This window comes from Sarcophilus harrisii, chromosome 1 (assembly GCF_902635505.1).
Source record: "Sarcophilus harrisii chromosome 1, mSarHar1.11, whole genome shotgun sequence".
NCBI classification, from domain to species: Eukaryota; Metazoa; Chordata; class Mammalia; order Dasyuromorphia; family Dasyuridae; genus Sarcophilus; species Sarcophilus harrisii.
Window position 1 is genome coordinate 509,350,262 of NC_045426.1, and position 27,597 is coordinate 509,377,858.

The 27,597-nt window shown below is 34.3% G+C and overlaps 1 protein-coding gene across 4 annotated transcripts in view; it reads left to right on the plus strand.

Annotated features, from left to right (window-relative positions):
• The window catches only part of RNMT (RNA guanine-7 methyltransferase), a 39,150-nt gene extending 18,953 nt beyond the window's left edge, over positions 1-20,197 (plus strand). For all 4 annotated transcript variants that reach the window (XM_012541563.3, XM_023496274.2, XM_023496272.2 and 1 more), the window contains exons 6-11: positions 3,812-3,993; positions 9,071-9,235; positions 12,672-12,789; positions 16,011-16,112; positions 16,869-16,902; positions 18,210-20,197. In XM_012541563.3, coding sequence (XP_012397017.1) covers positions 3,812-3,993; positions 9,071-9,235; positions 12,672-12,789; positions 16,011-16,112; positions 16,869-16,902; positions 18,210-18,247 — 639 coding nt within the window. In that variant the 3' untranslated portion in view covers positions 18,248-20,197. The remainder of the gene's footprint in view (positions 1-3,811; positions 3,994-9,070; positions 9,236-12,671; positions 12,790-16,010; positions 16,113-16,868; positions 16,903-18,209) is intronic.
• The last annotated feature ends 7,400 nt before the right edge of the window (positions 20,198-27,597 follow it).

The window sequence follows — 27,597 nt, forward strand, 5'->3', positions numbered from 1 at the left end:
GATTTTTGATAATGTATTTATTTAAAACTTAAGTAGAAGTTAGAAAAAGGGGGGAAAAACAATGTCATGTGCACAGCAGAACATAAGGGAGTTTTCAAAATAGGAAACAATAAATTTTCATTTCAAGAAAGCCTATATAATAAATACTACACATTGTGTTCAGAGTTGTGCATGTTTTATTTTATTCTTTTATTCCTGTTTCTTCCCCCCACATCTCCTAAGAAAGCTCTTGTTAAGCATGGTTATATTTACATATACAGATATACACATACATGCATGTATATAAATAGCTATAATCATTCGTATATATTCATATTCACCTAGGTAATGCCATATGCTTGTTTGGCCTTTGTTTCTCTGAAAATGGATAACACCATCTTACATCATCCATCCTGAGTTCAAGCCTTTCCATATTTTTCTAAATTCACCAGCTTATTTCCTACACCACAGCAATGTTCCAACCTTATACTGCCTAGTTATTTTAGATAGTCTAAAACAATGTTAATATGACTGCCATATAGTGTAGTTTTCCTTAATTTTCTTTCTTGATTAAATATTAGCCTTAACTTTGAGATCAATGATTACTACCCATGCTTTTTTTTTTTTTTTTTTTTTTAATTAGTTACTCTTTTGGTTGTTACTATATTTTTGTGTATTTCTTATTTCCTATTCTTGCATTACTTCTTCCTGCTAATTTGCCTTGGTATTACTTAGCATGGTCTCCCTACACACACACACACACACACACACACACACACACACACACTCTTTCTCTCTCCCCCCCCTCTCCCCTTTCCCCCCTATTTCATTCTCTCTGTCTCTTTCTCCTCTCTTCAGGATCTAACCCTTATCTTCTCTCCCTACCCTTTCCCTTTCTCTTTATCCCATTTCCTTTGGGATATTCCATATCCTCTAAGTGTTAATCTACACATTCTTCTTTATTTTCCTTATTTTATTCCTTCCCCCTCTTATTTCTTACAAATTTAGAAGACTTTTATACCTTTCTAGATATAGATAGATAGATAGTTCCCTCTTTAACCCATTTTTGATGTGAATTGCATTCCAGAACTAACAGTCCCTTTCTCCCATCTATGTTCTCTGTGATTTTTTCCTCTTACATTTCATTCATATGGCATAATTAGTTTTTCTTTTACAGTTTTGCTTTTAGAATCACATCATACTCAGCTCTGCCCTAGTCTTTCTTTTGAACTACCCAATTGCTTGTTTTAGACATATAGTTTACATAGCAATAGTTTTAGACATATGGTTTACATATCTGCACATAAAACAGTTTGTCCTTATTGAGTCCTCTATCTTTGGTGTTTACCTTATATTTTTTTATGGGTTATCTAAATCAAATTTTCAATTAAATTCAGGACTTTTTTGTAACAATAAGACTGAAAGTCTTGCAGTTCATTGAATGTCCAGTTTTTTTTGTTCAGGATTATGCTTAATTTTGTGAGGTATGATCATTTAGGCCTCAACTCTATGATTCTTTTGCTCTTTGACATATAGTTTTCCAATGCCTGTGGTTTTTTATTGTAACTGTTGATAGGTCTTGTGTGATTTTGTGGTGGCTTTGCCATATTTGAATTGTGTTTTTCTTCTTGCTCATATTTTCTCCTTGATTTGGGGTTTTTGGAATTTAGCTATACTGTTCTATAGGTTTTGCATATAGGATCTTTTAGGTGGTGATCTGTGGAATTTTTTTCTATTTCTACTTTCCTCTCTTGTTCCTACACTTCAGTAAAACTTTCTTTAATTTTTTCTTTATTATTATTTCAAGATTCTCTCTAGAACTTTCAGGTAGTTCAATTATTCTTCTATTTTCTCTTCTTGATCTGTTCTCCAGATCTGTTGTTTTTCTTATTTATTACATTTTTTTTCCATTATTAATATTTTGTATTTTTTCTCTCATAAAACTCCATTGGCTTCCCCTTGCCCAGTATTAGTTTTTAAGGAATCATTTTCTTGTTTGAGATTCTGGATCTCCTTGGACTAAGTTTTCATAATCTAGTTTTTCTTTCTTTCTTTTTTTTTTTTTTAAGTTTTTCCTCAATTTCATTTTATTTTTAAAGTCTTTTTTTTGATTCTGTAAATTCTTTTTGGTCAAGTAACCATTTAACATTACTCTTTGGGGATAGAAGAGACTTTTTTTTTTTTAACTTCATTATCCTCCTCTGAAAATGAATTCATCTTCTCTATTCCCATAACTTTCTCCTTTGCCTGCTTATTTTTTTTAAAATAAGTTTGTTACTGTAATCAACTCTAGTCAGTGTGGTGAAGCAAGGATTGTAACTCTGGCTTCAGTTCTTCATTCAGTTCTCTTCTTTGGCAAGGACTCCAAAATCAGGAACACTCCCTTGACCACATTGAGGAGCTTCCCTGTCTCATTTCTTGTGTATTTACCAAGAGTGTGTTGGTTTCTTCTCATCGAGGGCTGCCTTCAGCAGCATAACTGCTTGGCATTCATTATTAACAGAGGTTCCCTCAGTCTTCCCATAGTCATCCATCTTTTTCCTCATACTGTCCAGAAGGTGAAAATTCTTATTCCACCTTCCACTATAGGGCTGTATGGTTGCTATTTCAGTTGGAACTAGCTTGAAGGTATTTACACTTCACTAGATCCAAAATTCAGTCCTATTACCTTTCTTTAACATCTTCTCAGACTGTCCCAGGAGGACCACAGTTCTGCTCCCACTCTCAATTGTTTTTACCACTCTGCTTATGCCCTAAGATGCAGTTTTGTCTTATTTGTGGGGGAAAGCTGGAGAGCTTGGAATTTTGCAATTTACTCTGCTATCTTTCCAGAATCCTCTCTGATTTTTAGTATTTTTGTCGGTTATTTTAATCTCAAGTGAATTGAACTTTAGTTTTTCTGTATTTGGAGGGGTTTGTTTTGTTTTGTTTTGCCTCATTCATGTTGCACTTGAAATTCATTTTTGCAATAATCTTAAAGAGAGAAATCATTAGTAACAGAATGACAAAATAATTGTCATTCAGTGATTATTTTATAAACTGCTGATATTTATCATCTCATATAGAACCTTAGTCTGAACAAGATAGTGATAAGTTTGGGATCTGTGGAGAGGAATGCCTCCAGAACATCTTGAGCCCAGGTTTGTCCATCATTTGCTTCAGAATTTCCAGTCAGGTAGTCCATATAACCTCTGAATTGTTTTCATTAGTAAAAGTCATTTCTTAATTATCCTCCAAATGTGCATCTGCAAATTCTACCCATTTCTCTTTATTTCTGCTCCGGTCTTGCTGGGGTCAATTCGAACAAATCTTAGTTTTACACTTTTCCAAATGATAATTCTGTAGATACTTGAGAGATTTCTTTTTCTTATCTCTTGGAGTCTTCTCAAGAAGACTCACCTCAGCTCTGGTTCCTTAATGTTCATGTGGCTTGCACTTAATTAAGACCCGTCCCTATCTTGATTAGTTATTCAGCAAATGTTCAGGTATCTATTTTCAAAGCATTGTCCACCCCCTCTACTAGATGCTTTGTTAACTTAGAGAATTATTCAGTTTCTTCTTATCTCCGTAATAGAAATTAGAATTGATATGTTTTATCTAACTAAAGAAAACAGAACTTTTATCTGATGAACAATTTATCTTTGATTACATTGATTTTCCTAGTTTCTTCTCCTATTGTTGAAATGTTTTATTTAATTTGTATTTTAAGTTCTTTGGTAAGCTTTTGAAAGTTTTTTTCTTTTAATTTCTCAAGTTCTATTTTCAACTTGGAAAAAATTTTATATCTGGGCTTTTATAGCTTGAATTCTTAACTTGTTTGAATTTGTTTCAGGAACTCTTGACTAATAAGTTTCGTGATCCAGAGATGTCCTTTGACATTTGCAGTTGTCAGTTTGTGTATCATTATTCATTTGAAACTTATGAACAGGCTGATATGATGCTCAGAAATGCTTGTGAGAAACTTTGCCCTGGAGGATATTTTATTGGCACTACACCAAATAGCTTTGAGCTCATGTAAGTTTTTTTTTGTTGTTGTTGTTGTTGTTGTTGTTGTTGTTGTTGTTACGAAAGTTTTATGAAATGTCTATAATGTGTATTTTTAAAAAATGTTATTTTTCAGCATGATTTTTTTCTGTTGAATGTATTGTCATCCTAAGATCTAACAAATAAAATATACTCATTTCTCTAGTTAAAGGCATTAGTTAAATAAGTTGTCAGATATTTATTGAAAAATTGTGCTTAGAATACTTGCATGTATTGACTTGATTTTAGAGAGCACAGAATATACAGAATATCAATATAGGAAACTAGCTAGAAACTTTGTGTTGATTGTATAATATCTTTGATTTTATTGATATGTTCTAACATTTTCTTGCTATTTTTTATGTGTATATATATATATGTGTGTGTGTGTGTGTGTGTATACACACACACATATATATATATATAAGATTTGATATACTTGCTTAGTCTCATTTTCAAGCACATGATGAAACAGGAAGCTCTCTTTCTATAATTTCTCTATAGGAAGGAAAACAACTAATGGTTTCTTTCTCCTCATTCCCTTCTTACCTCCCTTTCTTTTTGATTTCATCTTATTATTTTAGAGATGTAGATGGGAAATTAAAGTAGAATAATATTGAAACTACAACCTGTCCTTTACTTTCAAGATGCATTTCTCTTGGCTTTAGTCATGTTACAGAGTGAAGAAAGTAGGAAAGTAAATGGAGTATATATAGCAGGAGATTAGGATTTCTCTCCCCTCTCTTTCCCCTTCTTCTAAACTTTTCTAAACATATCTAAAAAATTTACTAGACCTAATCCTGATGTGTAAACCCAAGAAAAAGTCACATTGTCATATTTTCCAGTCCTTGTTGACAAAGGGAGACAGGCATTTCTGCAGATACTAGAATGGGTATGTCTAGCCAGACTTACAGAGCACTTGCATTAATAAGCACTCTACCACTTAATAGAGAGAACTTGATTGTACACCCAGGCAAGAGGAAGTCAGACTCTTACTGGGCCACTGTTGGAATTAAGGTGCCAGCTGACAGCATTGTTACCTACTTCACAGATCTGGTTACAGATCCAGGGTGTAAGGGGGAGGGAGGGTGAGTTTTTGTGTAGAGAGTCAGCCCGAGGCCATATACGTAAAGAGAAATAAGTTCAGATACAAGCAGAAGTAGTGTGGTTTTGGATTCTTGGGTTGAGCTAGGGTGTTGATCTTTCTTAGCTTCTAGCCCAATTTGAAGCTCACAGTGCAATAACAAGAATCGGAATCCCAGAACAAAAGGGAGTTACAGTTCTGACGCTTTGAACCAGCAGAGATTTCCATCTGGTTAATAATGACTGAGCCCAACAGCAATCTGCTCAGATTCCCAAGTTCAAATCAGAAATAGGCAGGATTTAGATCAGGGGACAGCATTCAAATTTTGCTGGATCAAAACACCTTGAGAACCCATTTCTCTATTTCTGCTCCAGTCTTGCTGGGGTCAAGAAGAACAAATCTTAGTTTTACATTTTTCCAAACTGAAAAGCTTGCAGATCTCACTCTGATATCAAGAAAGCAGGAATGGAATTGGCCCGTATGTTTTTCCAAAAGTGTGCAGAACCCCACTCTAACATTATCTGATGTCAGGAATTAGACTGGAAGAAAAATCAAACAACAACACTGTTATGATGATAGGGATGCACAAGTCACAAGAAGAAGAGAATGAAGCCAGAGCATTTGCAAGTAAAACCTTAAAAAAAACAAAAACAAAAACTTGGACCTAAATTCAACTGGCAATTTTAGAAGAAATGAAGTAAATATTTTAAAACAGCTATAAGATTTTTTAAAATGAGAATTCCAAAGGAAGAAATTGGAAAAGAAATAGAAACTATGGAAGAGAGACTGGAAATTTATACCCTGAACTGAGAAGTATCAAACATTGTCTAAACAAATTCCCTGAAAATAGAATGGACCAAATAGAAGCCATTGACACTGTGAAATAAGAAATAATCAAATCAAAAGTGGTGGGGAATGGGGAAGAAGCAAAACTAACTTGATTTCACATATGTAATTGATATATCATTTGCTATCTCTGGAAGGGATGAGAGAGGGTGAGAATCTGGACCTCAAAATTTAAAAATGAAACAGTGTTAAAAAAAATAAATAACAAAAAAAAAAATAAAAATTGCCTAGATTTCTTAGAATCAAAGGGTAAAGTAGAAATAGAAAGAACTCCACGAGTCAACCCTCCCCTCAAAGAAACTCCTAGGAACCTTTTCTTCCAGTTTAAAAAAAAAAATAGTCAAACAAAAGAAAAGAATTTGGATGCCGAAGAGCTAGGACAGCCACTACTATATAGACTTCCAGTAAAAAAAAAAACATACACATTAAAACTAAGCTTAACCCTGCTTTGTGCTTAATTCTATTGTAGATGGTTTTCAAGTCTGGTTTCAGCTTAGTGTCTTCTCTGTATTTTCTGTTTTCAGACTCTCTTCTGCTCTTTTATTTTTTGCTCTCATTTATTGTAAGGAAAAAAAAAAGGAAAAAAAGTAGCTTGTGGCAATTAAATTTGCAGGTTAAGAATTCAGTGTAGGCAGCTAGGTGGTACAGTGGATAGAGCACCAGCTCTGAAGTTAGGAGGACCCGAGTTCAAATTTGGTCTCAGACACTTAACACTTCCTAGGTGTGTAACCCTGGGCAAGTCACTTAACCCCAATAACCTCAGCAAAAAAAAAAAAAAAAAAAGAATTTTGAAAGGTGGAGATATACCAAATGGTATCAAATTTTCTTAAAGATACTTTGTAGTTTCCCACAAAGGTAACTAAGTTTGTTTAAATCTATATTTGTTAGTTCATGAAAAGTGGTATTATGTATTGGACAAATGACTGGACTTTAGAATTGATTTCAACTCCTGTCTCTGAGCAAATCGCTTAATTCTTCATAGGAATTGTAGATCTAGGATTAAAAATGATATCAGATGCCATCTAGTTCTATTCTTTTAGAGTCAAAGTGACTTTTAGAATATAATTTTATTTTGAATTGTGATGTTTCATTCTTTGCATTTTGTATCTCCCAGATCTAGCACACAATAGGAACTTCATTGATTGATTCCCACATATCAACACTGGTAATGTCAGAGGTAGATTTGATCCCAGGTCTCTTGATTCTAGAGCCAGTTGTGTGTTTTTTTTCCCCTCAGCAAACTGTACTTTCTAGACTTGTTTTTAATTCATTTGTAATGAAAAGAATTACCAGCAAGTATTAATTAAGCACAGTGTGCTTAATTCTTTTGTCCACTGGGGATTACTAAAAAAAAGAGAGAGAGAGAGAGAGAGAATTAAGCAATCCTTGTCCTCTAGGAACTTCTAAAGGTCTTTCAATGCTAAATAGGAACTTAAGCCTGATCCTTAAGGAAGTAGGTAGTCACTGAAATTTCATGAGCAAGAAGGGAACATTCACATTCATGCTTTAAGAAAATTACTTCATCGGTGTAGAGGATGAGGAGAGAGACTTAAAATAGGGAGACTAGTTGGTGTGCTGTTGTAATGTCCCATGTGAAAGGTGATGATTAGATAACGTGTTGCCCAATGAATGGAGAAACAGTAATGGATGTGAGAAATATTAGAGAGAGAAGTCTTGACAACTAATTCGATATATGGGGTGAGTGTGATGTGGAAGATAACAGTGGATATTGTGATTCTTAATTGGATGTAAAATAGTAATGTATTTTGGTAGTATCTTTCTCACACAGTTTTGAGGCTCGAATAATCTAGTGTCTTTTTGTAAACTTTAAAGTGGCATGTAAAGGTCAGTTATTATTAGATAATTATAATAATTCTGTCACAATGACAGGGAAATGAGACACAGAAGTTAAATGATGTCCCAGAGGTCACACAGGTGGTAAGTAACAGACAGCATTCCAGCCCAGGTCTAATTGATTTCATATCTGTTGTTTTTTTTTTTTTTAAAACACCATCCTGCCCAGAATGGGTTTTCATAAACAAAGTCTACTTGAATACCTGAAACAGATTTTAAAGTTTTATTCTCTGCTATTGAATTTTTAATAATAGTTTTAAATTTTGGAAATGCTTTTGCCAAAGTCTGTAGTTTTTTTTATTCTCCTCTTTTATGTCTTTTTTGGCATTTAACACTGTTAATCACCCAGTTTATTTCTAAATATTCCTGGATGTCTTCAAGATATGTTCTAGATTCCTACACTGGATAAAAGTACACATATGACCTCAAAAAGTTGAAAATCTTATGAGCAATAAAAGTTATAGATTTGTGAACAATATAGTGAATACAATGCATATCTTAGTTATAATTGAATTGTATAGAAATGCCATAGTAGCTAAGAAGAAAGAGATTTCTATTCAATTTTAAAGAATAGGCTGGTTAAGATTGAGATAGGTTGAGAAAAGAGTATATTTATACTAGACAAAGCCAAAAACAGTGCTATAAACAAGATGTGGTTCCTAAGATAGAGGCTTAGATGGAATCATCGTGAGTTGTTTTTTGATTAAGAATACTGGTTAATCATTGACCTAGAATGCTGCTTTTTCTTAGGCTGATGTAGTTTTGATAAATTACTGGGGTGCAACCTACTTCCATCAGTTTCTGCGATACATAACTTTCTGTTGCCCCTTTAGAACATTTTCTTATAGGAATATTTAATTAAACAATGGTTTTATATACTTGAAATGCTATATTTAAGGAATAAATATAGATTAGTTTTGTGACCTCATTTCTCAATCCAGTTTATCCTTTATTTATAGCATTTTTTTCTGTGTTCCAAGTTTCAAATAACGGAATGAAAGCAAACTTTCATAACTGACTATACAGATTGCTTATGTACTGAATTTGAGGTGTTTTTAGTGGCATTTTGCCTGCAGATCAAATATAATAGGAGAGGTTGAAGCCATTTAGACCAGGAATATTAATTCTATTATAATATTTTGAGTGGTAATAAAGTTAGTATTCTACTGTATTGCCTCCTGGAAAAAGCACAAAACTAGTATTTACAAAGTTAATCAAATTGTTAGCTTATTGTCTAGAATAAATTTGTCAAACTAATTTTTATCCCTTTTGATTAACTCACAGAAAACGTCTTGAGGCATCAGAAACAGAATCATTTGGAAATGAAGTCTACACTGTAAGGTTTCAGAAGAAGGGAGAATATCCTTTATTTGGATGCAAATATGATTTCAACTTGGAAGGTGTTGTGGATGTTCCAGAATTTTTGGTTTATTTTCCTCTGCTGATTGAGTAAGAATTTCATAATTTATCTCTTTCTATTTTCTTACTCCTTAAAAGAGGGCAGGAGAGTATGATTAACAGTACTATTTGTATTCAACCAGTGTTGGGGGAGGGGGAAAGTGAGACTTAAGAGAAATATAGCCTTACAAATAGAAAAGCAACTATTTACACAATACTGATATCATCAGTTTTATGATTCTTTGCTCTTGCTTTTCTTTGGCTTCTTAAAATTAATTCAGCAGCCATTTATCAATTGCCTACATTGTGACAAAATACTGTGCTAGGTGCTTGTGGAGATACAAATAAAATTAAAATATGGTCTATGAAACTTATAATTTAGCCAGGAGAATGGCACACAGATATTACATTATACTTCACTTACATATACTATCTATATAGTAACTATAATTTGGAAGAGACTATAATAAGAACAACACATTTACAACGTGTGAGATTGGAGAAATAAAGAATCATTTCTGACTGGAGAAATCATTGAAGGACTTGATGGGGTTTGTGAGTTTAGCCTGAATGGCAGTCCAATAAAGGAGACTGAATGAGTGATCAGATAGGTAGGAAAACTAAAAGTGAACACCATCATGAAACCTAGAGAGAAGTGATACAGATCTGGAAAAGACAAAATGTCATGGAATCATGTTAATGTAAAAGAACCATACCTTCATGTGAGACACATTTGAAGGAAAAAGTAGTACCCATATGAGGGGGAGATAGACAAAAACAATTCCTTTGTGAGTGGCTTTATACTAATTTTAGTAAAATAGAAAGTAAGATTTTCAAAGGGGAGAAGAGAGTTGGGAGTTTTGTCGATTTTAAAGAAGAATGAGAAGATATAGGAAAGGCACTATGATGAATGGCAGGGTGTCTTGATTAGGGAAGTATAAAAGGATTGACTTGCTTCATTGTGGGCTTGGTTTAATTATTATATAATGCAGACTTATAGTGGACCCAACCAGAAAGAATGATTCTGTGATTTCTCTCTAGCTTTGTTCAGCAGAATGTAAGAACAAAGAAAGAATCATGGGAATGATGAGAGCTGAGACTTGGTAGAACAAGATTGGCTGTAGGATGAGTCAAGGGACTTGAGAAAAAATAAGAAGGTAGAATTGAATTGGTTCATAAAGGGATAAGGATGGGGAAGGAAGAAAAGGGTAGCCAATGAAGAGAGATGACTGGGAAAGAACTGAGCAGTGGAGAGATTGCAGGTTATAATGAGGATGAAAAACAGGTTTAGGATGTGCAAGGCAAAAGTAGAAGTGGAATAAGAATAGATTAAGATAGATAAATTTCAGAGTTCATTAACACAGTGAGTTCAAGATCAAAGGTATGACTTCCTCTGTGTAGCTAAGAGATGGAATGGATGAGAAATGAGGAATTCAAGGATTTGAAGGGAATATCTATGTTTAAATCCCCTAGTACTAAAGTAGGAGTTGGAAAGGAGAGAGATTGTACTTATTAAAGAAGGGAAAAGTGTCATCATAGAAGCAAACAACCATGAGACTCTTAATCATTATGAATTGAATGAACTTCAAAAGAGAACAGCTTATTGAGTGATAGTGGTAGAGGGAGAGCCTAGGAAGGTGACATGGGGAGTAGGGTACTAAGTGTAAAGTGCTAGAATAGGAGGAAGAGGGCATTTATGTGGGCTATCTTCCTCTCTCTGATGGAATTCAGGTAAACCATGGAGAGGGGGTGAATGGTGAAGGCAACTAACTTGGATTGGAGGTGTATCAGGTAAGTCTTAGATCTCTCAGTAGAGCCCAAGCTAAGCATTGGAGATCCCTATTGTTCATGCAAAAATGAACTTTAGCATAAACCATCTGAATTTTAGAGCTCTGATTTTACAATATAGTTCTAAGTATCACGGCTTCCAGTTTTTTGAAATACTCTTTCAGTACCTTTTTGGTTTTTTACATGAAGAATAATTAGATTCTTTAGTAGGACTAAACTACTTTTAATTTTCGTTTGTTGATTTTTTTTTCCTGTACTTTAGTGTAATAGTAAGTGACTTATAAAATTATGATTTACAGAATTTTCAGTAATATTTCTGCAAGTAAAAGTTGTACACTGGTTATTTTTTATTTTGTGGCTATTTTACCTCATAAACATAAAATCATATACACAGTGTACATTGAATAAGTTTCATATTTTAAATTTTAATGTTTTGATGGCGGGGGGAACACTTAAAAACTAGCTGCCTCCCCATGCTAATGGAAGAAAATGTAAATACCAGACTGCTTGGCATAAAATGATAGTTTCTGCTACCAAAGAGGCTGAAAGTAGCAGGTTATTTGAGCATGGGATTTCTCAGCTGCAATGCTAAGTCTCCCACAGTAATTTTGGTATTAATATGATGAGTCCTTGGAGCAAAAAACCACAAGACTGCCTGAAGAGCAGCAATAAAATGGTCCTAGGTCGGAAATGGAACAGGACAAAATTCCCATGCCATGTAAATCAGTAGTGATATCCACCTGTCAGTGGCTGTTGGCATTTCCAACATGCATGAGATAAGGAAACTCGACTTAAAAAAAAAAAAAAAAAAAAAAAAAAAGAACAAAAGAAAAGTTTGAGAAAATGTGGAAGCCATTTAGGGTGGAAGCCATACTTGACATTTTAATTAAAACACTTTACAAAAATTAAATATCCCTTCATTTCTCATTTAATAATTGTTTGGCTTGTGGAAATTAGTGAAAAGGAAATCGGCTCTTCAATGAAACCTGATCTTTTTGAGTCTAACTTTCGGCTCTTCAGTGAAACCTGATTTTTTGAGTAACTTTCATTTCTCTTGTATATTGACCACTAACTCATTACATTGTAGTTCATGTATTGATTTAGCTAATTTTTTTGTGAAATATTCTTATTTTCAACCTCTTAAGGTAATTAATAAGTGCCATCATTTTATTACTTAGCTCTGAAAGTATTTTTATTTCTTAAAACTATTTCACTTAACTTCAAGTGATATTATTTCATCCTTTTTATTAGTCAAGCTAGCTTGTCTCTTGCCTTTCAATCTCTCTGATTTCCTTAACATTTTGGATGGTGTTGTTTTCTAGTTCCTTTTCTCTTACTGAGCCTCAGTTACAAAACAAGTAGGTTAGACAAAGTATTTTATAACTTCTTAAGAAGATTAAAGTTTCCCTTTTAAGTAAATAGCTTGTGTTCTTAAATTTGTTTACTTCCATGTAATATCCTTGAAGATAAGAGTTTATTCTTATTACTTTTTGTGTATCTCCCAGAGCTCCTAGTTGAGTGCTTTGTACATTTCAGGACATAATTTGTGGGAATGAATGAACACACAATGTGTTACCATTTCTAGGGAGAGTGGTTGTTTTATTTAAAACCAGAAGATGTCACTGTGGCATAGAAGTATAAATTATTCAAAATCTGTATGAGTTTATTATGCTATCAGAATTTTTTTTTTTTTTAACAGAATGGCAAAGAAGTATAACATGAAACTAGTTTACAAAAAAACATTTTTGGAATTCTATGAAGAAAAGATCAAGAATATTGAAAACAAAGTGCTCCTAAAACGAATGCAAGCATTAGAAGTAAGTATTTTAAAAAGAATTTGAAATTGGTGTTTCTTTCCCAGGATACATTAACTAGATTTTCATTTTTGAAGTGTTTTCCAAACACATTTACTTTACAGTAATCTTTGGCTAGTTGCATTGGCAGCACTTCCCAACTCTCTTCCTTTTTGATGTATCATTTCAATTCTGCATTGTCATCTTTTGTCATATCTTTTGCCCCCTATCCTGTCACTGTTCTTGCTCTGCTAGTGCTTGTTCCTGGATGACCTTCATCATCTCCTGCCTTTATTCTTGTTTGTGTTCCAAAGAACAAAGCTGGGAGAAAAATTAGAAAATTGTGATAACTTGATTTGCTACTAATTTATATTGTAATAATTTTAATTGGGCTTTCATTGTGGCAAAGCAGTCTTTTTTAGACCTTTGCAGTTAATTCACTATCTCCCTCATCATGCTCCTCAAACCTTCTCTTGTTCCTTCTTCACTTCTCACCTGAAAACCCTCCTACTTATTTTACTGAAAAAATTGGGAGACCATTCATTAAGGACTCCCTTTTCATCTACTACCCCCCTTTATTTGGCACTATTTTCAAAGCCCTATATATGCATGAGTGATCCCGTTCTACCCCATCTTCTCTAGGAGATTTAATCTTCAATCTCTCCCTACTGGCTGCTTACAAACATTCCATTCTCAAGAAGACAGTACTTGATCCATCCATCCCAGCTAACTATAGTCGTTTGCCTTTCTTTTTTGTGACTAAATGCTTTGAAAAGACTCTATAATGGGTGACTCTACTTCCCTCTTGGTAATTCTCTACAGCAGTGATGTGAAACATGAAGCTGCCTATAATAATTGAACCAAATTGAAATGTAATTGAGAAATATTTAACAAAATAAATAAAAATACAATTAAAACATAGATAACATTTTAAAACTAAATCGGTATTTAGCTGACAGGAATTATGTATGGTTCCTATTTTAATTTGACACCAGTTTTTTACAGTGTGGCTTCCGACCTCATTATTCAAATGAAATTAATTTCTCCAAAGTTACCAACACTTTTTAATTGTCAAATCTGATGTCCTTTTCTTATTCCTTAGCTTTTTTGACCTCTCTACAGCATTTAATATTGTTGATCACCTTCTTACTCGGTTTTTGCAACACTCTTTTTTCCTCCCTATCCAACTTTTCCTTACCTTTGTTGTTTTTTCATCTAGATCAGTCCTGCTATTCCTGGGTATTTCACAAGGCTTTATCCTGAATCATATTTTGTTCCCCCATCCTCTTTACTATTTCACTTGATCAGCTCCCACAGATTCAAATAATATCTCTTTGCTGATGATTCCACCCTAATTTCTCTGCTGACCTGTAGTCTCACTTCTTCAACTGCTTATTGGACACTCTTTACTGGATACCCTGTAAACATCTTAAACTCAACAAACATGTCTAAAACAGAATTCATTATATTTCCTCCAAAAATTCTTCCTTTTTTCTAATTTCTTTATTTCTGTCAAGGGTACCACCATTTATATCTCTTTAATACATTTTCCTTTTCCTTCATAACATAATACTGAAATCATCTTCTGGTCTCACTGTTTTTCTCTCAGTATATTCTAGTGGTTCTGTAATCATCATTTCGTAACCTGTATTTTTCAGTATTTTCCTTCTTTCCAGTATTTTTTAATACCTTATTCTAAGCATGAACTCTGCACTCGGTGACAGTAACTGCCTTTCTGGTCCTCAAATGAGACACTTCATTTCTTAACTTGAGGCATTTTCACTGTCTGTCTTCCAGTCCAGGAATGTTCTCCGTTGTCATCTCTGCTTCTTATCTGTCTTCGAGTCTTGACCAAAACCCTGGTTTTATAAAATACCTTTCTCTCATTCCCTACTTAACTTTAGTGCTTTCCTTTTGTTGATTATTTCCAGTTTTTCCTGATGTAGTTTGTTGCATATTGTCTCCCTCATTAGACCATGAGTGTTTCTTGACAGCATTGACTTTTTTCTTTTCTTTGCAGCTCCAAGACAGTATAGCTTGACAGATATTAGATGCTTAATAAATATTCATTGACTAATTAATTGTATTACACTATTTTCTCAGTACATCTTTTGGATCATCTTATAATTGAAGTCCTTTGGATATTAATAACTTTAACTGAATGAGAGAGCAAATTTAAAACAAATCTAATTTTTTTCTTATATTTCAATTAAGTATTCATTACTAACGGTCTTGAATTTTGATAAAAACCACTGTATTTGTTTAGCTATTGTTACTGCATAAAAGTAGCATGATTTTTCAATTGCTTTTTTTAATATCTGGAAGTACTCATCAATTCTTACTTTTCTTATTGTTGTTAGTCTGTACATGTACATCCTTTCCCTTTCACTTTTTTATTAAATAATTTTGTAACATAATTTCATTCTATGACATGGTATTAATTTTTTTTAAAATAGAAAGTGGAAGGTTATGTAGTTTATCCAAAGGACTTCAAAAACCCAGGAAATTATTTCCTATCAGCTGCACTCTTTGTAATTGACTCCACCTCTGCCTCTACACAAACCTTTTCCCTTCCTCCATCCTTTTCTGCTTTCTTTTGTGTGTTCTCTTTTCCATATTAAGTTATAAGTTCCTTGGGAACTTTTTCTTATTTGTATTTCCAGCAATTAATATAGTGTCTGGTACATAGTGAACACTTAAGAAATGTTTCTTTAAAAAAATTTAAAATTTTGAGCAGCTTCATTAACAGTAGAGATAGTCATCATTGTGCCTGTTGACTCACAGCCTCTTTAACATTGACTAATTATATTTTTTTCTCATTCTTGCGAGTTTGATGACTGTGAAGTCATACCTTCTTTTGGTGATTTAAAACAGTTTTTCATGTGATTCTTTAAAAACTTCACATCCTTTGTTTATCGTTTGGTAATGTTTTACATTTTTGTAACTTTCTTTGTAAGGATTATCTCAAAACAATCTTATGAAGTACATAGTACAAGTAGTATCAGTTGCTTATTTTTTTAGACAATTGAGGAAACATTCTTAAAATTTAAGTGTCTTACAAATTCAGATTGAATATCATTTGGTAGTTCATAGGATTGGGTTTTCTGAGCCCAAGTCTAAGAGTGTTAGTTTCTGTCATAATTAAAGTAAGTTACTATTTTATTCCTAAAAGAAAGTGTAGTATTTGTTGACTTAATTATCGGCTTTGGTATCAGGAAACTCAAGAATTTAATTTTCTTTCTTAGCCATATCCAGCAAACGAGAATTCCAAGCTTGCCTCGGGGAACTTGCGTGATTATGAACATGCTGCAAAATACATGAAAAATAGTCAAGTTAGATTACCTTTGGTAAGTATTTCCTTAAAGCAGACATTTGTTAGGTATTAGATAAAGCAAATAATATATTGAAATTTAAGATAATTAAGACTTGTCCATTGTATTTCTCTTGGACCAACACTGAAGTCGGTGATATGTGATACAGAAGCAGTGTTTATGGTTCATCTCTATTTCTCAATTCAGAAACAATGATCAATTATCCTCAAAGTCAACTCTAGATGTAGAAGCAGAGTAGGAATGAGATAAATTTTAAGGGATCAGGGAAGAAATTTGATGTTTTAAGTGATAACTAAAAGTGCTTTATGTCTTTCATTGTTACATGAAAGCATAGGAAAAAGTACTCTTTGTTGTTCTTTTGGTTTCCCCCCTTCTCTCCTTTTTTCTCTCAGAAAAAAAAGAGAAGGTTGTTAGACTAAGAATCTGTATCCAATATTGCATTTGTGAGTGTAGTTGAAAATTAATGTTTTTTTTTAATTAGGTTATACTAATATTATATATTGGTTAAGATAAGAAAAGTTTGGCTATAATTGAAGATGTACTTAAATTTTTTTTTTTTTTAATTAAGTGTATATGCTACAGAAATTTTAAGCTTTATTAAAGCTTAAAACAGAACTCGGACTTTTGGGACATTGTACATAGGCAATATATATACACACTTGTAGTTACCCTTCAAAATTTGTAATATCAGTTTGCACTGATGGCTGAACCTACACCTGCAATTTTTCATCTTTATAACTTTCTCTCCTCTCTTTTTTAATTTAAATTTAGGGGACCTTAAGTAAATCCGAATGGGAAGCTACAAGTAAGTGGTATCAATATGAACACATAACATCTTTTACTGTTTAGTTCTGATAAGTTTAAGGAGTTCATATTCTGATGATAAATTGTAGAGATAAATTTTGCTCTATTATGGATATATTTATTAAAATACTTTAAAAATTTGCCTGAATGTTAGCCTCTATACATCTGGAGGCTGACCTTTATTTATCCATTCTCAAGCCCATTCCCACCTTCACTCTCCACCTTCCCTCAACACATAAGCATCCCAAGTGAGGGCAAATATTTAGTAAGGGTGGGGGTTGACTATAATTTAGTTATATACTCCTTTCCTTTACTGAAATCAGTGAGGATTTTTTTTGTTTTTGTTTTTGTTTTTGTTTTGTTTTTTTTTTTAAATAAAATCAGGGACTTATATCTTGCATATGTAGCAGTTCTGTAGCCTAAGACTGATATTTAGTCCCTTCCTTCAATGTGAAACTATCAGTGCTTTAGCCTTAACTTGACCCTAAACCAGGATTTTTTTAATAAATGCTTCCTTAATATAAAGTATTGTGTGTGAAGCACCACTTGTCTTCTAAAGATTTAAAAAAAAAATAAAAGTGAAAAAGGCTTTTTTTTTATAGATTTAGAATATGAGAAGCATGGAAGTTCATTTTAAAGATTCTTTATGTTCTTCCTTAGCCAAGATAAGATTATTTGAATATGCTTCAGAGGCACATTTAACCCTACATTTGACTTAAAAGTTACAGCCAAAATATTTTTGACATCTTTGATAGGAAATTAGTTAATTGTAGTCATCAAATCAATTTTAGCTAGTTCCTATGTTTTGTCAGTGACAAAGAAAGTGATAGAAATTCCCTGTAAGGAGTCTCACAAACTTGATTTCTCATTTCTTGTTTCAATTTTTACTTTAATTGGGGTTTTTAGAGTATCACTGCCAATTGGGTTTATTGTGAAGTTATTCTACTATACTACTTGGGAGGTGATCAATGTATATATCCTTTAGTAATTTCACATTAGACTATGCATAAACCACTTTTTTCTTCTAAACTGTCTTATGTCATTTTTTTGAGCCATTAAGTTATTGAACTGATGCTACTGTAGGTTATAGTATATGCACAAATTTTGCAGTCAGTGATCATTCATCCATTTAAACATGAACTGAAGTAGCTATCAGAAAAAAGCAAATAGTTGTGGATACTTTCCTTTTTCTTTATTTTAGAGCAGAGGAATTTTTACCAAATCTTATACTTTGTATTAGAATTTTACTTTTTGTTTTCCTTGTGAAGCAAAATACTAACCCTTAATTTTTTTTTCTTTTCTTTTTAGGTATTTACTTGGTTTTTGCATTTGAAAAGTTGCCGTGAATATAAAACTGTCAAGAAGACTGGTTTATCCTACTTTGTGCAGACATGGAGGATTCACAATCAGCATTAGCAGCTTAGCTTTAATCTTTTTCTTGCCCTTTTTTGTTTTTATTTTTATCTTCCTTTTTAAGAAAATTGTGAACATGTAGGACTGCCAAGAACTAGGACAAACACATGTGTCTGCCCTCCAGCTCCTGACTGGTAGATAAGAGAGTGTGTATGTAAAAATGAACTTGGACATTCGTTTCTTTAAAACAATTTGTTTGCTTTCAAAAATGGTCAGGGGGAAAATAACCTATTTTGACTTTTCACTGATCAGGTAGCTTTCAAAAATTATGTTTATTACAACTTGTCATTAAGGCAGCTGAGCCATTACTATGAAGCTTCAATTTGTTCAGTAATATATGTTTACAGAATCAAATTTTGAGACTGTAGGATGTGGGGCAAGAAATTCAAATTGTGTGTTTGTGCATGCATGCACATGTGCATGCTTGCATATATGTAGTTTTGTTATTTTGTTTTCAACATTAAATGGTTTTGTATTCTGTACAAGTTTGAATGTTCGTGTACTGAATGTGTTGATAAAATAGAAACTTTCACATGTCTATTTTCGAACATCTTAAAATTCTAAATAACTTGTTTAGACATTTGCTACAGTATTTAATACAAGTACTCCTATTATTGGTAACACTACTAGTAATATAGTATAAATATTTAGTACTAGTAGTTTGCTTAGCATAACATCCTTCCCAAAATAGAATTTTTTTAGCTGTATAGCAAAGAATTGTTTTACAATTTGTTTTTTATACTAATGTTTGCAACTTTTCTGTTTTTATTTTAAAGGAGAAATATGTGTTGCCATCTAAAATATTTTGATTATTAGAACTACAGAAGTCTAAGCTATTCAAAGATTGTATCTGGCTACTAGGTATTTAATCAGTAAACCTCAAGTGAATCTAAATTACAATATTTATTTTTCTCACAAGTGAAAAAAAAATCTCCTTTGGCACACTAAACTGCAACTTTTTCTATCTTCATAAATGGGATTACTCTAGCAATGTATGGTCATAAAGTCAATAGTTAGACATTAGGTTGATGCCTAGTCAAGAATAGTAGAAATTAGTAGTGGCTTTTTGGTCCAGGAGTCAGTTCTAAGCACCATTAGGTCTGTCTATGTCAGTTTTAGTTAGCACAAAAACAAGGGACAAGAAGAAGAAAAGGGGGTTTGGCAGAAAATACAGGGTATAAGGTACTATTGAACACTTCAGGCACTTGCTGACACTTCATGATAGGTTATTTGCCTTTTTAAAAATTTTCCTGTAGGCTCTATAACGATGGTACTTTCAGCAATGATTCTTATTTTTATTTGATGAATAAAACATTACCGTAACCAAGAAAAATCTCTGATTGCTAAATAAATGTTTATTGTTATATATGAGGAGTCAGAATCTCCATTATTGGTTGTCAGTAGAAGGAATGCAGTCTGTGCTATAATCTTCAAATATCAGAACTGCCTTCAATTGTGAGGGCAGATATCAATAATAGTAAAATTACATGTTACTTCAGTGTTTACAAGGTCATTTCCTTGCAACAGTCCTGTAGAACATGCAGGGTAAGCTTTATTCCCATTTTTTAGTTTCATAGATTATCGCTGAGGAAACTGAGGCTAAGAGATCAAATTTCTCATGGTAAGACAGGGTTTGTAAGTGTCAGAATTCTGACTGATTGTCTTTCCATTATACTGATTTCTATTACAATTCTGATTTGGGGGTTATATTTTTTTGGTTTTCATAGTTCTCTCATGCCCTACCTCCAATCAGTGTATTATAGTTGGTAGTGATACTAATAAAGATTTTCTTTTTTTTCCTGATATTTGTCAATGTACTATAGCTATAAATAAATATGGGCCGTGAAGATTGAATAATAAAATGTCACTTTGCTGTGAGTACATGAAGTAGTCAAACTTAATTCTTTAGTTGGCATGTAGTACTATATACATATCTTTAAATAGGTTTCATTTGTTGTTACAGGGCTTTTGTGGGTTATTGGTAAGCCAATTAGTTTGATCTGTCTGACAGAATTTGCTATTGCTGTCTTTTTAGAATGTCACATTTTAATGAAATCTTTCAAAGATTGCTAAAGATGTCATCTGCCCGCGAGGCAGAGTGTATGGACCCTGGAAGAAAAGAGATGAGGGCAAGAGAGAGGGGACATGCAAGAGGAGGCAAGACAAAGCATTCTGATCAAGCCTCATTTTAATGGGTGCAATAGTACAGATATATATAGCAGTAGGAAAGGAGGGTTAGGGTTGTGCAAACACAGTACAAGGTTGGGGTCCTAGACAAAGGGTTGGTATCCCACCCAAGGATGAGCTGCTCAGGTGCTCTGGTTGTAGGAAGCTCTATGATGTGATTAGGGGATGCCTAGATATCTGCCTATTCAAAGTTAAGGTGGTCCTTGGTCTAGGTTAGGATGTGATTAGGGGATTCCTCCATGATGTGATTAGGAGATTTCTATTCAGGAAGTCTTTGGTATGATGTGATTAGGAGATTCCTATTCAAGATTAGGGCAGTCTTTTTGGAATGTGGCCTTATGTGATTAGTGCGGGCTCCCCACATCATAAGATATTCTGGTAAAGATTAGGGACATGAAAGCTAAAATACATTTGAACCCCATTACTCTTAAGAAGTTACTCAGTAGAAAAACAAGGATTGGTGGTGAAGGAAGGGTGTTTTGAACTTAGAAGACAACAGGAATGGTGAGTGGAGCTATAAGGCAGTTGTCCTTCCATTCCAGGAGTAGTAATTTGGGTTTGGTTTTTAGTTCTGAGTCAAATTGGGCAATAGTTACATATCTAGTAGCTTTGGCATAAAGATGGCCAGAGGGGGATTGCATAAAAAGTATAAGAGATTTAAGGGAAAAATAATAAAGTAAGAGGTAAAAATAAAATGAGAACTCTTTATGATAAAATTAGACGGTATTTTTTTTTTTAACAGAAATGGAAAATATGACCCAAGAAGTAGTAGATAGCCTTAATAGAAAGGAGTAAATGAAACTGATTAAATGAGAACAAAAAAATTGGAACAATATCAATTGATAATTAGGATAACATGAGGTATCTATCAGATACAATGTGGAAAAGAGAAAATTTAAGAATCATCCGACTCTGAAAACCATTAGCTGCACATTGTTAAAAACAAACCATTGAGGGACATTTCCGTCACATTGAAACTTGCGATACCAATTCTCAGAATTTTTTTAAAAAGCCACCTTCGCTCCCACCTACACCTCCCAGTTGAGAAATAAAACACTTCAGTCAAGCAAAAAAAAATTTCATTACTGGCCATGTCTAAAATTATTTCAACATGAGTTCTCAGGAACTGTATAGTGGGTCAGTATGCTGATCAGTTTCTAAGACTTTCAAAGTTGTCTTTATAATACTGTATCAGTTATGGTTCTCACTTGGCTCTTCAGTATTTCAAGTCTCCCCAAGTTTCTCTGAAGCCATCCTCTTCAAAATTTTTAGAGTACCATATTCTACCACATCATATGCCTTAGTTTCCAACTCGTAGCCACTACAAAAAACTATATTTTTATACATTTTTTAAGAGTTTATTTTACTTAGAAGTAATCTCCCTTAATCTACCTTTCCTATTACCTTTCCTCTTTTCTTTTTCTCTGTTGTGTGAAAAGTGTTCTGTACCCAATTCTGTTTGTGTATTCGTTCATTTTAGATGAGAGTGAAGTTTGTGTGATCTGCTTTTTCCATTTCTCTTGGTATCAATTGTTCTGAGCTCTCTATTCCTTTATATAGTGGTGGCTAATATGTATTATACTAACCATGGCCATTTCTACTTAAAATCTCTTTCGCTACTTTCCAGTAATTGAGTTCTTTGAACTGGAAGCTCTGTGTATGTACATTTTTTTTTTTAATATTTCTGGGAATATTGATTTTGAAGCTCCTTTTAGAAGATGAAATGCATCCTTTCTACTTTGTACCCTTTAAGAGATCTGATTAGTTTTCTTTTAAGGTTTCCTGAAATAGTTCTAGTCTTTTTTTATTGTAGCTTTCAGGTAATCCAGTGTCTTAAGTTTTCTCCATTCCTTTTCAAGGTCAGTTTGGCGGGAGTGAAGTGGGATTGTGTGGAATGTATAGGGTGTTCAAGGAGTACTAGCAATACTGGCATGAGGGGTCTTTAAAGATCTTTTCAGGGCTGCTCATCCACCTGTTAACTATTCTCACTTGTGTTTCCAAGAAATAGCATGTGCAGAGACTGCACTCTAGCAAACCTCTGATTAAGATTAAAGCAGGTTGAGGATAATTAGTGGGCCTCAAACTGTTGGTGAGTTAAAGGAACATCTACCCACAAAGAATGTGAAGATTCCCTCACAGAATAAACAATAAGAAGCGAGTTTTTTTACCAATAGCCATGAAGATGACTGAAGCTGTGGTGTGGAACACTTAGAACCTGAACCAGCATCAGACACAGGTCACTCACTGCATCCTAGGTTATCACCAGAGTTCACATACATCAAGACATCACTTCATGATGACATTGGTTCACTTTGAAAACAAAGGACAAGGGGCAGCTAGATGGTGCAGTGGATAGAGCACCGGCCCTGAAGTCAGGAGGACCTGAGTTCAAATTTGACTTCAGACACTTAACAGTTCCTAGCTGTGTGACCTTGGGCAAGTCACTTAACCCCAATTACCTCAGCCAAGAAAAAAGCTCAAAGAAAACAAAGGACAAACCACAATAGTTGGTATTAAATTCAGCCTTTTTTGGATTTTATTTAAATATTTCTTGTTCCATGGATAGTTGCAGGGAGCTGTACCAAGTACCAATTGGGAAATATAAGAGAAAAATTATTTTTTCAAGTTTTGGGATTGGCATGGGGAGACAAAAACATATAGATGCTAAGGATGAGATGTGGTCAAGAGGGTACTATGTGGAGCATTCCAGTCCAAGGAGAACTTGTTTGCCCAAGGTCCCTGTAAAAGATTATTGGGAATAGAAAAGCACAACAGATGAGTGAGGGGAACTTCATGAGATGCTCTCTTAAAAAGATCATAGATTATTACTCAGAGTGTTCTGGGGAACATCAGATTCCTGAACATCTTACTGTGGAAATGAAATGCAAGGAAGGGTAGGGGAGTAGGGATACTTAGGAGCTAATCTTGATACAGGGAGTCTGGAAAATGATCCATCTGATTAGGCATGAAAAGTCTTAAATGGAAAAACCCAAGCTAGGGGAGGCAGATCATTTGAAGAATGGTCCACAGGACAACCTTGAAGATCTCAGAAAAGGATGACAAGGGATTGTGCTTACTGATGCACTGAAACTCTTAGCCCTCAATGTTGCCATCACCATCTCCCACTGAAGTAGAAGACACTCCAGATGTCCGACTTCTATCCTGACCACATACTCTGCAGAATGGGCAAACAGGAATAGGAGTGGGGTATAGTCCTAGGTTAGATTAAGAGATTAGAGCCCCATGGGCCTGTCACTAAAGAATGGCTAAGCAGAGAAACGGCATTTTCTGGGTTTCAGGAGCTTCAGTGACTAGGGTCGGAATGTCCACAGGCAAGGTGCTCTCAAGAGAATTACCCCTGGCAGCTTTGGCCTCATCTTAAATGGTATCCAGATGACTTCCAGCATTGGAGTGGAACCAATTCCAGCATATCAAATAGGTTATAGTGGTGATCCCTACTGAAGAATTAATTTGTATAGGTGTACGATAAATTAATCAGGAGAGTTGCCTTACGGGGACATACATGTTGGCTGGATGCAGTCTATCTCTTACCAGCTAAGGGACAGGTGATAAAGCCCTTCAGTTGCCTTTTTTCTGTCAAGGTGATCCAACTCAAGCAATATCCAATTCTTGGCAAAGGATCACTGCCTTATTATTGTTTCAAGTTCAGTCATACTTAGGGTGATCTCTTAGTTCACCGATCTAGTATAACTAGTGAAGCTTCTATAGAGGTATTTGGCAATTATTATTAGACTTGAGGGCCAATCCAACTTTTGGATGCAATTGCTCTTACTGTTTAGACATAATGACTAATTAGAACTAGTGACCACACTGTATAAATGGAATGTTATGGTAGACCTGACCAGTGCTTTTTCTATTCCCCTTAGAGAGGATCCAGTGAAGGGGAAAGAAATTGAGTTTGGGGTGTGGAGTCATTGGGTAATGCACTTCTAGTTATAATAGTGACTCCATTCCCTCTGCTTCCTCATAATGGGACAGCTAACATCCAAGTGGGAGGCTCGCCCTTCAGTAGAATATCAAGAGATTCAGAATAGCTTGGCTGTGCCAGGTAGGCTCTTTAGCCATAAAGAAATTGCCTGTTGTCATTGGATTCTTTTATTGTGCTAATAATGTCGTCTACTTGAGTTTGTGTATGGGACAGGGAACACCCATCTTTACCCTAATTTGATCCCCATTGGTGAATATGGGCTACAGTAAATGGAATTCCATTGTCACTAGAAATATAGTCAACACTAATCAAGGCAAAAGGCAAATTCTCTTTTCAAGGGCACTGATGGTAGCTTTTTCATGAGTGTGGGCAAGAGGTATCTATAGAAGTGTTGAATGCTGTAAGATGTATCACATATCAGCCACAGTGTAATGGAAGACAGCCCACATAATCAACTTGTCAAGATCTGGACAACTAAACTTTCCAAGAGAACTTCCTTAAGTGATCCTTTTCTATATGGCAATGGCATTGGCAGGAAGTGCAACTAACTCTCCTTTCCTTGGCTTCTTTGATGAGATAGATATTTCTCTGGTGAACTAAGTCCTGCTTATTCATTTCCATAGTGGATCTGGGTATATATCTGTTGTGCTACTAAGATTTGTCAGATGGAGGTTTGATTAACCATATTATTCCATTTGGATTTCCCTGGAAAGGGTTTCTCTTGGTGGAAACATGTATAATATATATGCCATTGTTTTTTATTCTGGATTTCATTTGTTATTGTTCAACTACTGAGGAGCTCCCTTACACTGAGTTGGACTTGGTTTTCCAATTAGTTTACTGCTATTTACTGAATCAGAAAACCAGGCTGTTGGTCACAATTCATTACAGCCATTTTGTAGATGAATATCTTTTGAGGGCAAGGAGCATTGCTCATATTTCTGCCCACTACCTTGAATAGTATGAACTTTATCTTGAGAACTTGATTACTTTCACTCCACTGGACTTATAATTTTTAATAAAATAAGTTATGTCAGCAAACCAGGCCTGCATTCTCTGGCATAGACAAGGGTCCCAAAATAGTAAAGGTATAGGCAGTGCATTAGCTTTGGACACATTTACAGAGACCAAGGTCATCCTTACAATTCTTGCCCAAATACTAACTTCCACGTGCAACAATTTCATCTGAGTAGCTTGTGGCATATTCCTGTCAGATGGTGGATCACTGGCTTGATGATCTATCAGACAGTCAAACCTGAATTTAAAACTCCAAATAATATCAGCTACACTCTTAAGAGATTTTATCTCCAATAGCAAATCTCATTAATCAAAGCTTTAGATGAATCTAGCTCTCAAGGATTACATATCCTAACTAAGGTATATGACCTTACATTGATAACATAGATTAATCCTAGAAAGTTCACAGCTTATTTTTCATATCTAAGTAGATGGTTTTAAGTTCAACATTATACAAATCATTTTGCTTTTAAAATACTCAATACAAAATTTTAAATTGCTTATTGTCTATAGCAGAAACATGTTCAAAGGGACAAAGGCAAAAACTATTATCCTCAGTCCCTTTAAATAATAGGCACAACTTTAAGATGACTTAATACAATCAATTAAAAACACACACAGAACATAGAATAGTCTAATTTCATATAAAAGAACCTTATCAGAATTAACATTAATAATTTCTTCATTCTAAAAAAAAATATTAATTCAACTTCCTCCAATTGAGAAGTCCCTATAAACTTTTTGGAAATATAAACAGGTATAGTACCAATCAGAGGCTTCAGATCTATATAAAAATAAAAATCTTATAGACAGTTATGCGTACCCTATCAAATGAGCCTGCAAAACTAGTGCAGAGATATCACTGCTCTAGGTACTTCAAGAAAGCTATAGATTACATCTGTTATATTCATTAAACAAAGAGATCATGATGCACTTAAATAAATATTAAATAATTTGCTGAAGACAGATGGAGACCTTGGTAAAAATAATCACTTTCAGAGAACTGGGAGTTCTAACAAACCTCTTAAAAGTTGCATTGCTAAGCAGTGGAATCTTTGATACAGCATCAAAAATTGCCTTAAATTGGCCATAGGCTTGAAATATAAAAGCAAATATTCAGTTATTAACAACATATAAATGTTATTATTCCTTTAAAAAACAAAAGTAATTAATATTAAGGTAATTTCATTCAACCAGCTGAAGGGAGGGGGTGAACCCCAGTGAGTAAAGTATGTTATCACTTCTAAAAAGCAGACACACCCAGTGGGGAAGGAGGTTGAGTTAAATCTTTACCTTTCCAAGCATAAAGCTCTTTGTCTTTCTTCTTTATGAAAGGAAGAGATGAGCCTTTGGCACCCAGAGGTTTGCATAAGCTGTTTCCTCTGGAGTTAGAGGATCTTTCCCATTCACAAACAAGTTTAGCTTCTGACACACCCAATCCTCAGAAGATCTGTATTTTGGTCAAATTGTCCTTCCTCCAATGTCTCCTAATGGCTTATGATTCCATTTGTCTAGATTTTATAACTTCCTGCTTGTGTCTGACTATGCATTTGTTATAAAATGTACCCTCAAACCTGAGTATTTTCTCAAACTTTCTTTCAGTCTATGAACTCAGAAGGGGATTCCTCCTTGCCTTGCATTCTGTCTAATGCCCTCTTCAGGTTCTGAGGTTTGGGCACTAGACTCAATTCCTATAATTATTAAATCCTTTAGGTCTTGAATGTGACATTGTTATGGTCCCATTGGGGTCCTGATCAGCTGGCTACCCTGGCTACGGGAAGGATGCTTCCTCTCCCATTCTATCATGGCGGTCTTTCTCACTTGAGTTCTTTCTTTTGGAGAAAACAGTAACTGATCTAATTGTTCTGATAGACCTATGGATCATCCATAAGTGGTTTCATCTTAAAATTCTTCACCTCAGTAATGCTAAGGGGTGCATTAACAAACCCTAACCCCACGTTGAGTTAAGAGCACCTCTTTTAGTGGGCATATGTGTGCCCCAGGTGTAGATGGGGTCAATTCACTAGACTTTTCACTAAATTCACTAAACTTTTAAAGTTCTATTGTCCTCCTCAGAAGTCTAGGGAGAGGGGTGGAGGGAGATAAGTCCTCTGGAGGATTGCTAGGCCA